Source organism: Oncorhynchus kisutch, linkage group LG5 (genome assembly GCF_002021735.2).
Source record: "Oncorhynchus kisutch isolate 150728-3 linkage group LG5, Okis_V2, whole genome shotgun sequence".
Classification (NCBI taxonomy): Eukaryota; Metazoa; Chordata; class Actinopteri; order Salmoniformes; family Salmonidae; genus Oncorhynchus; species Oncorhynchus kisutch.
The window spans coordinates 1,958,687-1,973,419 of NC_034178.2; the positions used below are offsets into that span (position 1 = coordinate 1,958,687).

At 41.5% G+C, this 14,733-nt stretch overlaps 2 protein-coding genes across 22 annotated transcripts in view; both read right to left on the minus strand.

The window, feature by feature from the left end:
- LOC109906751 (peripheral plasma membrane protein CASK) overlaps positions 1-4,285 on the minus strand; it is a 45,472-nt gene extending 41,187 nt beyond the window's left edge. For 10 of the 20 annotated variants that reach the window (XM_031823986.1, XM_031823999.1, XM_031823997.1 and 7 more), the window contains exon 1: positions 3,424-4,279. In XM_031823986.1, coding sequence (XP_031679846.1) covers positions 3,424-3,482 — 59 coding nt within the window. In that variant the 5' untranslated portion in view covers positions 3,483-4,279. Of the gene's footprint in view, positions 1-3,423 lie in introns of all 20 variants that reach the window. The other 10 variants (XM_031824000.1, XM_031823991.1, XM_031823984.1 and 7 more) reach the window with 4 other exon arrangements.
- Positions 4,286-7,214: 2,929 nt separating this feature from the next.
- Positions 7,215-14,352, minus strand: LOC109881336 (FUN14 domain-containing protein 1). 2 transcript variants are annotated; one of them, XM_020473494.2, is made up of 5 exons: positions 14,285-14,352; positions 12,909-13,089; positions 10,588-10,663; positions 10,065-10,190; positions 7,215-9,532 (listed from the first exon to the last, which is right to left on the minus strand). In XM_020473494.2, the coding sequence occupies exons 1-5, from the start codon at positions 14,301-14,303 to the stop codon at positions 9,455-9,457; spliced, it is 480 nt and encodes a 159-aa protein (XP_020329083.1). In that variant the 5' UTR covers positions 14,304-14,352; the 3' UTR covers positions 7,215-9,454. The 2 variants fall into 2 exon arrangements, with proteins under 2 accessions (XP_020329083.1, XP_020329082.1); XM_020473493.2 differs by having other exon boundaries at positions 10,059-10,190.
- Positions 14,353-14,733: the final 381 nt, after the last annotated feature.

Here is a 14,733-nt window from a genome sequence, read left to right on the forward strand (position 1 = left end):
ACCTACTTTGGGAAGTGTCACCACAACATTTCAATCATTCACAGATCTACAGTATTCCATTGACAGTTATTTTTAAGGCTACAGATCTCGTAAAAACCCATCTAGACTATATTAGTTACTTCTCAGAGCCATGCATGGAAGCATAGGCAACACTAGAAGCGAAACAGAAAAATGACTGGCTGTAAAATCACATCCTTACTAAGCGACAAACATTTGTTGCCGTGTCAACGCCGCTTTAGACGTCCCTGACAATACAGATCCTTGAGCCGCGATAACAGCACGTCTTCAGTTCACTCCATGAACTACCAAGGGAACGAAAACATCTGAACCAAAGGGAGCATGGGATAGCAGGAGAGGACTTCTTCTAAGCCTCTGTTCGTTGGTTCCCTAGCTCTTCTTGACAGTGAATGTGGTTTACAAAAATTGGAGGTCAGCCCTGGAGTCCGCTGACATTAGTTATATATCCAGCCTCGGGGCAATCCTATTTCGAACCCTCTATTGTCTCCAATGATCTTCCTCAGCATCCACTCCCTACATTCTGGGCTGAGGAAAATGATCCCCAGCTTTCTGCAGGAGAGGCTGGCAGAGTTCTCTACCTAAAAGACACTGGCTGGTACTCAGTGCTTTTGTCTGACAATCGCTTCACTGTCAGAAACTAGGCTGCGTCGCTGGTGGAGAGGATTGATTTGGAATCGTGCTTTTTGTTCGGCTTTCTTTCACAAAGCTGGGACATAAATCAAGTTTATTGGAACAGATTTGCTTCAATAAACAGAACCTGGTGATGTCCAATTAAATAAATAAGGTAGTGTAGCTGTTTTGGTGAAAGACGCCCTTGTGCCCTGACAACTATGAGTGAGAAAGGAAAGATGTTTTGGTGAAAGACGCCCTTGTGCCCTGACAACTATGAGTGAGAAAGGAAAGATGTTTTGGTGAAAGACGCCCTTGTGCCCTGACAACTATGAGTGAGAAAGGAAAGATGTTTTGGTGAAAGACGCCCTTGTGCCCTGACAACTATGAGTGAGAAAGGAAAGATGTTTTGGTGAAAGACACCCTTGTGCCCTGACAACTATGAGTGAGAAAGGAAAGATGTTTTGGTGAAAGACGCCCTTGTGCCCTGACAACTATGAGTGAGAAAGGAAAGATGTTTTGGTGAAAGACGCCCTTGTGCCCTGACAACTATGAGTGAGAAAGGAAAGATGGAGGAACAAACGACTTTGGGAAGGGGAAGGTAGGAGGCCATGAAGTCCTTTCTGATCGTGGTGATAACATAGTCATGGTGTAGGCTCCTCTGACTAGAGGCCCTCTCTGCGTTACTGCACCAAGGTAGGCCCTGGGCGGCTACTTATTTACCAGCTGTCCCGAGACCAGTATTGTCACCCACCACATGACGTCTAACACCAGGACTGGGTAAAGTAGACCAGATCCTAGATCCGTCACTGAGTGAGGAGGTAACCGAAGCAGAGAGCTCCCCAAACAAAGAGTAGAGCCTGAGGGGCTGAAGAGCAATCAGCATGTGTCTCAGCCTGGACCCTAATGGACCCACGGGTCTCGATTGAGCATAGAGGGGGAGGGGAGCTTGGCCAGCTCCAAGACCACAGCAGCCTGCCTGCCCAGTCTTCATATGAAGGGGTGTGATCATCAGCCACAACAATAGAAACCCGGGGTAAAGGGGGTATTGGTTGGAGTGGGTGGTAGTTTCAAGACATTTAAATCTGGATTTCCAGACTAATCTGTGAAAATGACATTGTTGTAAGCTATGTGAGGGCAAACGAGGCCTGCACCAAATAGAAGAGGCCTCTTCAATCAACAACCACCTTCTTCCTGCACTAATAATGCATGTCAGGATTATGTGCTTTATAAATCAATGTTTATAGTGTGAAACAGAAAACTGAACTGCTTCTAGGCCTATCAATTATCTCAGTGTTGGAACTGGGAATGCTTTAAACATTTGTTCACTTATTCTTGAAACCTGATAACTGGGTTTTACTGAATTGGCCTAAACCCAGAGTTGCTACTTTAGATTTTAGACTAATTGTCAATCCAGGGTAAAATTAGGTTGCCTCCTAAATCTCTTTGTAAGACAAATCCGGGCTAAATAGATCAGGGATAAACGTGATCATTAACTGTGGGTGCAATGCTTAAAAGTCCATCAACAATAGGATTGGCCACCTCTGGTTGGTGGGGATGAATAGACTGGTCTGCGATTGACAGGGCAGGGACAATGACTAGCAGTGCATGATGATATCAGAACACCAGTGCAGGCATAGAACACAGCAGTCTACCCAAAACACTGAATGTGACTATTCTGGTGAAGAAGTTCCATCCTCCCCAGGAGCCTATGCTCATTCTCTTAAAGTAGGATCAAGAAGTAGTGTGTGACATCATCGCAATGACAATCTGCAGCCTGTGTCTTGTCCCAAATGGCCATGATACTAAATGATTGACTATAATTACCCTGCATCTGAGAGAAGAGTGTAGTGGTGTTGACAGTAGTACTTGTGGAGATCATTATAGACCTAGTTGTAGTAGCCAAACACATTTACATTTCAACCCAAAACTATGAATGGCCCAGATTTTAAAATATATATAGTTCCTCTGTTCCAAACCACAAATGAGTCACTATGCCTATGTGTAGTAAAATAATATGTTATATTGTCATATACACCAAATAGGTGCCATGAAATGTGTTGTTTTACAGGGTCAGCCATAGTAGTACAACACCCCTGGAGCAAATTAGGGTTAAGTGCCTTGCTCAAGGGCACATTGTCAGATTTCCCACCTTGTCAGCTCGGGTATTGGAAGGAACCAGTGACCTTTCCGTTACTGGCCCAACGCTCTAACCGCTAGGCTACCTGTCGCCCAGTACCGCCCCATCAAAATAATGTGTCTGACAAAGCTGAATGGATGCACAAAACATGAATGAAAATGATTGAGAAATGTTTTGAATATGTGTGAGCCAATGAACTTTCGTTTTGAACAGATATATTCTCTCCTGCCATGTTAAATGAAGATATCCTGCCCAGCTAAAACAATGCACTCGGCTCTTGAACTAAACAGGGGCTTCACCATACATTATTGGGCCTCACCCAATCAAACTAACAAGTCAGTAGGCCTAACTGGTTTCCCATATATTGAACAGTTTATGCAATCGTGTTATATGCTTATTGATCTAGCTACTGTGGAAGTGATTTTTACATAGGCCTGACAATAGATGGGTAGTGTGAGGTTTTGTATGACCAACTCACCTACAAGTAGGCCAAGTAAAACAGCTGTCATGATGGTGGTGGCAATGAATATTTGTAAGGCAATTGCTTCCATACAGAAAAAAACAGGCAGGCAGACACGCAATACAATGCACTCAATGCAAACAAGAGGTTTCATTTATTATCATTGTTCAGTTCATAAACATATGCTGACACTTACTTCCCAATCACCTCGCACAGCTCGTAGACATCCTCAAAAAGCACGTCGTCGTCCGCCATGGTCCAAAGCAAACGGGGATGCTACCCCCCGTGAAATTCGCCCCACACGGTATTATTTGTAGAGAAGCCAATGGCCTCAAGTGTACAGCTCTGACTGATCCTCGTTGGGGGAGAGGGGTAACTGCCACGGAATACCCCAGCAATGGTCGAATAATTCTAGTTTCCTAAATTAATTTCCCAAATGGAAAGCCAATGGAGAAGGTAATGTTAGCCCGCTAGCTAGAGCGCCAAGCTACATGCGCTGGGTTTAGATAGACCGTTTTTGACACTCCTCGGCCCCACCTTCTCCTTCTCTCCCGGCTGGTTAATCCCACGACCAGAGCCGAGGACGCGGGATTTATCAACCGTTTGCACAAAACACACCGCTTTGCATGCCCCGAGATTGTATTTTCGGCTAATGCCTACCAGATGCCTCTTCTTGGTCGATGCATCCGATGATGCCTCTGCCCGAGTAGGCAGCTTGCTCCCCCGCAAGCTAGCTGGCTAACTATAAAATGGTTGGCTATCTCCTAGCAATCTGGATTTATTTTACCGTTTGAAATAGCTTGCTAGCGCCGTTATCGCGCTGAGCACACCCAATGTATCACATATGTCTTGGAATATTACCGCACATGCAAAACAAGGTTGCAGCTACCTGATCTTAAATCAAAGACCTTCATGTTTATCTCGTAAAATGTGCATCCATGTATATTTCGTTGATATGTTGAAAATAAAATGATATTATTTCGTATTCCAGTCTCCTTCGAGCACCGTTACTCCAATTTTTACACTGTCTCGGATGCTGCTCCTCCGGCTTCCAGAAATGGAAGACTCCTCCCTCTCTAGGTTATGAAACTGGTGTGTGGAGAGCCATAATGGCTTCGTAGGCGCGCTCAGACTCTTTGCCAATTCCAATGCCACTTGAGCCAACATGACGTTCAGGGCGCCACCCTCCAAGTCCCCCAAGGCGCAGTTTCCTAATCGGTTTCACGCTCCCCATTCCACCAATCCACGGTCGCATTCAATGCACCGCGCGCACGCGTTGACACCATCAAAAGCCCATCACCTTACGTCAGCGTTTCCACAATCCTTTCACTGCCCTCGCAATAATATTTATCGTGTATTGTGTATTAATTATGACTTTCCATCTGATACAGATCTGTCCGGACCAATATTGCACGTCTATAAATAAGGGTATCAAAAAAGGACCAGCATTGGAAACACAGGAGTTGACTATTGGAAATATATGAACATTTTTTTTAATATTAGCAAATGCCCTATTTCTATAAGCCCTTGTTGCCATGCATTAAAAAAGCAAGTACAACCAGATTCCTGCAAGTGATGGCCTCACATTGGCTGGACATTATTTTGCTCTGCCTCAACATAAATGGGCCTGTGCATTCTACACTCGGGCAGATGAGATTTGAAGTGATGTCTGTTGTTCAGGTGTGCATCGAGATATACTTTCTAATAATAGGTGATAAGAGACCTGACAGATATTAGACCTGTTAGGCATAGTCATGTCACAGCCACATCTTGGATCTGTCACATTCGCCTCTCTGCTAAACGCAGCCAGCAGCCTAGTGCTTACAGGGAGGGGCTGGTTCTGTCTGTGGAGTTGCATCAGATGCTGTCTGATAAGAATTAAACAAAATTGCTAACTTGTTGTTATAAAAGTGTATATACAATGTATGTATATGTAGCAGAAAAGCTGTAAGAAGATATGTGTCTTCCGAAGAGGGGGTGGGTTAATTAAACATTAAAATAAGGTGCCTAGTGGTTCTTGTACTATTGAATCCCAAAGAAACAACCCTGTAGCCTAAGTCATAGGTTATTGCAATAGAACTACCATTCTACCACGTACCTTTACAGTAAATACCCTGGTAATTCATTGGCTTAATGGCAGTGAATGCACTGCTTTACTTTTGACTGATCCCTGGGCCACATTGTTGATACACTTGCGCCAATGTATTTGTATTATTCGGCCACAACGTCACAGGTGAGTGAGTCACTCTGGATTGGTTGACACTGCCCCCTTGAGGTGGTCATACAGGAAAAAAAGAGATCTTATTAAATGACCAGAGGGGTTATGTCATAAACCCTAAAAGTTCCAGAATGGGGTGAAAATGGCAGCCAGGGAGAAATCCAAACCCGTCTAATTGGAATTAATGTCTATCCTGATTTTACTTATGGAGGGAAATAAAAGTAAGCCACATGATATATCTGAAATTGTGTAATAGAATTATTGTCAACCTTAAATATAGTCATATAATTATAGTTTTCTTCAAATTCATTATTTTACACAATATCTTACAATAGCACTGGCAAACCAAGGTTGACCAACTCCCTGACCAAAATGGCTGACCTCACTGCCATCATAAGAAGGTTCATATCCATTCTAGTATTCTAATTCCTAATTATATGATACAGAACTCCAAATCTAGAAGCATGCGGGAATAATATGATAATATCCAAGACTCACTAGTCATAGGCTCTGTATTATACCCCAAATACATAAGAAATGAATGTACTTTCACACAGAATCTTCCTTCAGAAACAAACATTTCAGTCTACCCAGGCTAGCATTATGATGACAATTTCACTCCAACTCAGGGAGAAATAGTCCCATTTGATAAATTTTCAATTTTCTCTCATGAATAATTTGTGTGATAGGCCTAAAATGGTCTCTATCTATCAGTTGTTTAATAACCCATGCTTCGTATAAAAAGGCAGCTTCTCACTGTACTAATTACTATGAATTATTGTACTATGAATAATGAACATTGCTATTCAAACATGCATTGACGTTTCATCTCTGACTTTGTCCACTGACTAGTACCACAGAGAGGGTATTGCGTAACCATACTTATGACAGCTCTCAACAAACTGATTGTGACAGAGTTAACTATTGTATGGCTTGGACCCTTTGGAGCCAGCTGCCTGAAGGCATGAATTAGGTTGTATCTCAATACTATAATTGGTTTCCTGTCTCTCCTCTACTAATATGAAGTAACTGGTGAAAGCCAGTACCTAGTATATGTATGCACCATATCGAATTCACCTTTCCTATTTTTTTTCCAGATCAGTGCAGATAAAGGAGATATGAGGAGAGGTTTAAGTATGAAGATGCAGCCCTTATATTACGATCAATGGATTAATAACACAATTGCTTTGAACAGCCTGACTGAGGTGTACTGGTATCTGGTGCCACTAGGGCGAGCTGCTATTATAAAACATCCCTTGCAGTATCCATGGCGCTTATACTCTGGCTTTACCCTACTTTTGGTTGGATCTATTGGGGGCTATTGATGATCCGATTGGTTGGTGATGTGGTCATCGGATCGTGGAGAGTGGGCCTCATCTCATTCCCCCCACTCTAATATCCCCCTCTACCCCTATACCATTACACATGGGCACACTCACAGATAGAGGTAAAAACAAAGAAAAAGGCAGGACTGGAAAGAGAAAGCGAGAGAACGAGAGAAAGGCAGCGAGAAAGAGAGTGGAAAAGAGGGAAGGCCACACCACACAAGAGAGCAAGCGGAAGAGAGAAAGAGAAAAAGAGCAGTTTCCATAGCAACAGGGAGGGACCAGTGGTAGTGTGGTGCTGGCAGCTACAGTAACACACAGTAGAGAGAGGCACTCTGGTGAGGTAACATCATGGCTGCCTAGGTTTTCAGCTTCATTCAGCTCAATAGACATTGAAGTCATTATTTACACAAATCAATATGCCTCTGACAGGACATTATGAAATTACAATAAATCAATACAATTTTATTTGAAAGGAGGTCAATTGACAAAGAGTACTTTATAAATCCCAGAACTAAATCCCTAGCTACAGAAAGCCTATCAGGACTAAACCCCTATTCAATGTGCATTTAATATAAACCCAATTTTTTTATTTTTTATTAATTGATATTGTACTCTGTGACAGAGGTAAACACAAAAAAATTGACAATTAGTACTTATTTCAGATTGATTTGGTGAGTATCTTCCTTTGTCACTTTCTACATGCAGTACCTTTCAAAAGCAGATCTCACAGTGTAGATGAATACAGAGACATAGTGGTGAAATATCTTAGTATTGTGACAATGCTCATTCATTGTTGCTGTGACATGCATGATGGTTATTACAAACCCATCCTCCATGCTGACACATCCATTTCTATTCACATCATACAATCTGGACATTTGCATTCCCAGAACTCATAGACTACACTTAGACAGGCAGCCCAATTCTGATCTTTTGCCGAAATTACTGGCAAAAAATCTGACCTGATCGGCCAAAATACCAATAATTTGGCAAAAGATCGGAGTTGGGTTTCTGTGTAAAGGCAGCCATAGAGCTACTGAAATCTGAAAGTCATGCTGGCTTTAATAATCAAAATAAATATATTGTTGAGAAGTTAAACGTGTCAAGATAGACTGTTAATCCACTCAGTGTACAAACCAAGCCCTGATTGTATGCATGTCTGCCATGCAGTCCAGTGACCACACACACAACTGTTAACATTGCTAACCAACAAAAATCAGGCAACTTTATTTGACAAAACAGAATCATAAGACAAATCTATAGTTATGGTTGGTTGGTTATCAAGATTTCAAAATAGCATTCAGGAGGTCAGAACATATGGAGGTTAATGGCAGTAAGAAGTGAATGTGCACTTGGTGAAGTACAGAAACTAATGGAAAATCATACTCCTGACAAGTAATATTTAAATAGTTAAAGACACAATATGGAACAACTCATAAGCAACTGAACACTGACTTTATACTGTACATGTCCTTCTATCTATAAAACTGATAGTATATTCTACACATGACTAAATCACATGTTTTCCTATTACTACACTGATAGCAGGTTCACATTTTTTGGAATGAGTCTTGTCCTGGAGGCAGAACTAAGCAAATCTGCTAGATAGCCAATTCTGACTTTGCAGCTGGCCTATATTGTAAAAATTCATGAAAACTACATTAGACTTTTTGGTCTAAATTTAAGGTTAGGCATTAGGGTTAACAGTGTGGTTACAGTTAGATTTAAAATCAGATTTTGTGGCTGTGCCAGCTAGTGACCATTCTGCAGAGCTGCCCCCAGAAAAAGATTCTTTATGAAAAACGCTAACCTGCACACAGATATACCTACAGTACATTAGAGAGCTGGCCTGTGTCCCAAATGGCACCCTAATTTCCTACATAGGACTCTGGTCAAATGTAGTGCACTATGGGCATTTGGGACACATTCCTGATCCTAGACCTGTTCTTCCAGGTAAAAGAGGGCACCAGATAGACAGGGGCCAAGGAATCCTATGTCCAGTGTGTGGTACAGTATATTAGTAGTATATCAAGAGGTGTCGCGTTGTGCACTTAAAGGAACATTTCTAACATTTCCAACATTCTATTCATCATCTCCAGAACTACCCTAACTCAAACATATGTGAAAATGCCATGTTTCTATGTTTTGAAGTCAAAATGAGTTTTTCTAATGGCATCATCTGGTGTGCATCGTGATTTCAACCAATTATGAGTAGGCATAGTTCACTAATTGATTCAAATCACATGATGCACACCATATGACGGTGAACAAATATATATAATATAGCTGATTCAAAACATAGAAACGTGACATTTTCACATACATTGATGTTGGGGGTAGAGCTGATTATGAATATGAAGTATAAAAATGTCATATTCAACATGCCCAAACAACTGATCCTGGATCAGAAACCACCAGATAAATAGAATAAAAAGAGGGTGGACAAGCTAGACTCTGATCAGTTGGGCAGTAACGGAAGAGAGCAGCCAGGGGGGCATAAAGTGGCAGCTTCACATGTTCAGCCTCCTCCTAAACCCGTTTCATGACTAGTTCCGTGCTGGGAGAAAGACAACGATTCACAGTTAATGACAACATCCCGTGTGGTGACTCAGTTCACAGTAATGACAGCTTCCTTCTTCCTATGTAACGACTTCCTCTGTCGTGAATTGGCCCCGACGCCATTAGGAGGCCAAGCCCAGGAGGAATCCACCCACAAACCCGCTGGACAGGACAATGTTCTTCTTGACAAACTCTGTGGCCTGCAGAGAGGGGAAGGAGGAGAGAAAACAAGCAGACTGTGGGAGGTCACCTCCAATAACTGAAGGGTTATAAGTGATAATAGATGAAAAAATAAGATTCTTATACGCAGGGTATACTTTAGTTTCTGCTTGTGATAAATCCAGAAATGTGCTTTTACAGTGTGAGTTCGCTAGAGGGCGATGTTGCTGCATTATTAGTCCATCAAATGGCTGCGGATGACTCAGGTATTTATGAACGTAGCTATTTCCCCCCAAATATGACAATTAAGTATACCTTTTTTTCTCATAAGTACATGCAATGCAACGCACTGAGATTCAAGCGGACTTGCAATCCAATTGAATCAAAAAGCAGCTCCCACACCCAGGTACTGGTGTTAGTCTCACGGAATAAATGAACAGTTAGATAAAGGACCAATGAGCACGCACACATCTCAAACATGTTCACCTTTTAGAATCACACAATACTATAGGCACAATAGCCTACCATAAAGAAACGATTAGTAAAGTCAGGCAGTGTAATTAATACCTTTACCTCCTCGAAGAAGGAGTTAATTTCAGGGGCTGCTTGCTTGGTTCTCTTCAGGTGTTTCTTTGCTTTGTTCACATCCTTCTCCACTTTCTTCCAGTCCACCTGCACGTAGCCACTGTGATTCGCTATCTGCAGGAGAAGGTGCAGAAAGGAAAATGAGTGAGGATTGTTGGGTTGCATGTGAAGTGGCACTCCGTTCACGTTGTAACATGTGATGTCATTGGTGTTCCCGAGTGGCACCTTAGTTGATGTGAACTAAGGCACTGCATCTCAGTGCTAGAGGCGTCACTATAGACCCTGTTTCCAGGCTGTATCACAACTGTCAGTGATTGGGAGTCCCATAGGGCAGCGCACAATTGGCCCAGCGTCTTGCGGATTAGGATTTGGCCGGGGTAGGCCGTCATTGTAAATAAGAATTTGTTCTTAACGGACTTGCCTAGTTAAATAAACTTTAAAAAATGGAATAGAGATGTGTATTATGTAAGTACCCAGCGTTGACTCAATACAAATATGATGCATCTCTTACCTGTAATAACAGGAACCCTCCACCTATGGCAGTTGCAGCTATCTTCCCTACTCTCTGGAACAAGTATCCTGCACACCTGAATGTGAGAGAGAGGAGTGACTGATAGCAGTGTTGTAGTACTCGAGTCCAGGACTCAGACTTGAGTCCAGGACTCAAGTCTCAATTTTCATGGCTCAACTCGGACTGGACCAGAAGTGACTTTGTTGTCAGAAAATCTCTCTCTGATGCATAATTTAAAATAGGGGGCCTACTAGCTACTACAGCAAATGTTAGAGATATCCTTAAAATGTACCAACAGTTGGAGAGGATTTTGATTTTTAAATGGTTGGACCACAGCTTTTAGCACTACCAAGGGACTTGTGACCAAGGGACTGGAACACTAGGGACTAGAGGTTGACCGATTATGATTTTTCAACGTCGATACCGATTATTGGAGGACCCCAAAAAAGACAATACCGATTAATCTGCCAATTTTGATTTATTTATTTGTAATAATGACAATTACAACAATACTGAATGAACACTTTTATTTTAACTTAATATAATACATCAATAAAATCAATATAGCCTCAAATAAATAATGAAACATGTGCAATTTGGTTTAAATAATGCAAAAACACAGGGTTGGAGAAGAAAGTAAAAGTGCAATATGTGCCAAAGCTAACATTTAAGTTCCTTGCTCAGAACATATGAAAGCTGGTGGTTCCTTTTAGCATTAGTCTTCAATATTCCCAGGTAAGAAGTTTTAGGTTGAGGTTATTATAGGAATTATAGGACTATTTCTCTCTATACCATTTGTATTTCATATACCTTTGACTATTGGATGTTCTTATAGGCACTTTAGTATTGCCAGTGTAACAGTATAGCTCTCCTCGCCCCTACCTGGGCTCGAACCAGGAACACATCGACAACAACCACCCTCAAAGCATCATTAACCATAGCTCCACAAAAGCCGTGGCCCCTGCAGGGCAAGTGGAACAACTACTCCAAGTCTCAGAGCGAGTGACGTTTGAAACTCTATTAGCGCGCACCCTGCTAACTAGCTGGAGTTAATAGGGTTGAAGTCATAAACAGCTCAATACTTGAAGCATTGCGAAGAGCTGCTGGCAAACGCACGAAAGTGCTGTTTGAATGAATGCTTATAAGCCTGCTGCTGCCTTCCACCGCTCAGTCAGACTGCTCTATCAAATATCAAATCATAGACTTAATGATAACATAATAACACACAGAAATACGAGCCTTAGGTCATTAATATGGTCAAATCCGGAAACTATCATTTCGAAAAATAAAACGTTTATTCTTTCAGTGAAATACGGAACCGTTACGTATTTTATCTAATGGGTGGCATCCATAAGTCTAAATAATCCTGTTACATTGCACAACCTTCAATTACGTAAAAATATGGCAAATTAGTTCGCAACGAACCAGGCGGCCCAAACTGTTGCATATACCCTGACTCTGCGTGCAACGAACGCAAGAGAAGTGACACAATTTCCCTAGTTTAATATTGCCTGGTAACATGAATTTCTTTTAACTAAATATGCAAGTTTCAAAATATATACTTCTGTGTATTGTTTTTAAGAAAGGCATTGGTGTTTATGGTTAGGTACATTCGTGCAACGATTATGCTTTTTTTCTCTCGCAAATGCGCTTTTGTTAAATCATCCCCCGTTTGGCGAAGTTGGCTGTCTTTGTTAGGAAGAAATAGTCTTCACAGTTCACAACGAGCCAGGCGGCCTAAACTGCTGCATATACCCCGACCCTCAAGAAAGGCGTTGATGTTTATGTATACATTGGTGCAACGGCAGTGCTTTTTTCGCGAAAGAGCTTGTTAAATCACCTGTTTGGCAAAGTAGGCTATGATTCAATGATAAATTAACAGGCACCGCAGGACAAGCTAGATAACCTAGTAATATCATCAACAATGTGTAGTTAACTAGTGATTATGTTAAGATTGATTGTTTTTTATAAGATACGTTTAATGCTAAATAGCACCTTACCGTGGCTCCTTGCTGCACTCACATAACAGGTAGTCAGCCTGCCACGCAGTCTCCTTGTGGAGTGCAATGTAATCGGCCATGATCGGTGTCCAAAAATGCAGATGACCGATTGTTATGAAAACTTTAAATCGGCCATTACGATTAATCGGTCAACCTCTACTAGGGACTTGGGACTCAAGGTTAAGTGACTTGACTACATCACCGACTCATACCATGCATTTCATCAGTGAAATGTGTTGATGTGTTTCCGAGGTGCCAAAGATCCAGACATTTGTATAATAAGCATATTTAGCCTATACACCTTTGCTTTGGGTTGCATACCAGCCAGTGACCCCTCCCATCGCGATCTGCGTGGTGACAGAGTATTTCTCTGCGAGGGGACCAGAGTTATTCCCAAACACCATGCTCCACCATTGGTGCCTCCGGGCATACTCTGTCAGGTCCACCACCTCATAGGTCTCATCCTCGCTCTCCGGCTCATCCTTTTCTGATAAGATGTCATCTGGGATGAAGGAAAGACATACAAATAATTTAAACTGTTTTGCTTTCACTTTATATCACCTAGGCAACCTAGGACAGGTTTTTCTATCATCTAGGGCAGGTTTTTCTATCATCTAGGCAACCTAGGACAGGTTTTTCTATCATCTAGGCAACCTATGACAGGTTTTTCTATCATCTAGGCAACCTAGGACAGGTTTTTCTATCATCTAGGCAACCTAGGACAGGTTTTTCTATCATCTAGGCAACCTAGGACAGGTTTTTCTATCATCTAGGCAACCTAGGACAGGTTTTTCTATCATCTAGGCAACCTAGGACAGGTTTTTCTATCATCTAGGCAACCTAGGACAGGTTTTTCTATCATCTAGGCAACCTAGGGCAGGTTTTTCTTTCATCTAGGCAACCTAGGGCAGGTTTTTCTATCATCTAGGCAACATAGGGCAGGTTTTTCTATCATCTAGGCAACCTAGGGCAGGTTTTTCTATCATCTAGGCAACATAGGGCAGGTTTTTCTATCATCTAGGCAACATAGGGCAGGTTTTTCTATCATCTAGGCAACCTAGGGCAGGTTTTTCTATCATCTAGGCAACCTAGGGCAGGTTTTTCTATCATCTAGGCAACCTAGGGCAGGTTTTTCTATCATCTAGGCAACCTAGGGCAGGTTTTTCTATCATCTAGGCAACCTAGGGCAGGTTTCAGGTCCAAATTCAGTCCAATTACCTCACAGTCAAGAAACAGTTCCAATGCATGCATCTAAATCTTTGCTGTAACTTCATAGTAGTATTGATAGAATTCACAAAAACACATGAATTCATTGAATATTGATTTAAAACATGACTGGAATACTTGTTTAGTTGGTAATCACGTTCACGTCATTACTATAAAGTGTATATCTGCGATAACGTTACAGTAGTCGTGATAGAGGCCATGGGTGACAAAAACAAATAGGTTCACAATGCCAATGGCTGGTATTTGGGTCGATGGGCGATTGCATGCCATTGTTTAGAAATTAGGCTAAATTGCTAGCAACAAAGCTAGCCATCTAGTCAGTAAAGTCCCCCTGTCAAAAGCCGCAGCTGAACGAACAGCAACATTTGATTGTTTAGATTTCTTGATATTGGAACTATCTATATATAGTATAGCTGATTCGTTGTTATAATTCGAGATTATTTCATCCATAAACATGGGCAAGCACTAACCTTCTTTGCGATCCGCCATTTTGGAGAAAATTACATCAGGATGTTGTCTGCTGTTTGCAAGCCCCGCCCCTGAGCTTTATAAACCTCTGCTGGCCCCGCCTACAGAATGATGCTTTGCCACATCAGTATTTTAACACTTTGCTCTTTCTTTGAAATGTTGCAGAATGTTGACAATTTCATCTGGAAGCATAAAAATGTTCCATACAAAATAAGATTCGATTTCCCTCATATTAGATTCAATTTCTGCCCAAAATAGCTATCACTTTATCCCTTGAACATTTAAATTGATTTGAATGTAATTCCAATCTACATCAAATACTGTAACTTATATAATCAATTGATATCAAAATAAATAGTAAGATTGTATAAAGTAATATGTTAAGGGTTTTATGATATATCAAGAAAGCTATTTGGATAATTAGATTTGAGGATTTTATATTGGGTGTAAT

Bases quoted from the DNA above. Each gene is read 5' to 3' on its own strand.
- LOC109881336 (XM_020473493.2), bottom strand. The intron at 10,191-10,587 runs GTAAGAGATGCA...CTTCTCCTGCAG, and splicing joins GAGGGTTCCTGTTATTACAG to ATAGCGAATCACAGTGGCTA. The intron at 9,533-10,058 runs GTATTAATTACA...CCCTCTCTGCAG, and splicing joins CCTTCTTCGAGGAGGTAAAG to GCCACAGAGTTTGTCAAGAA.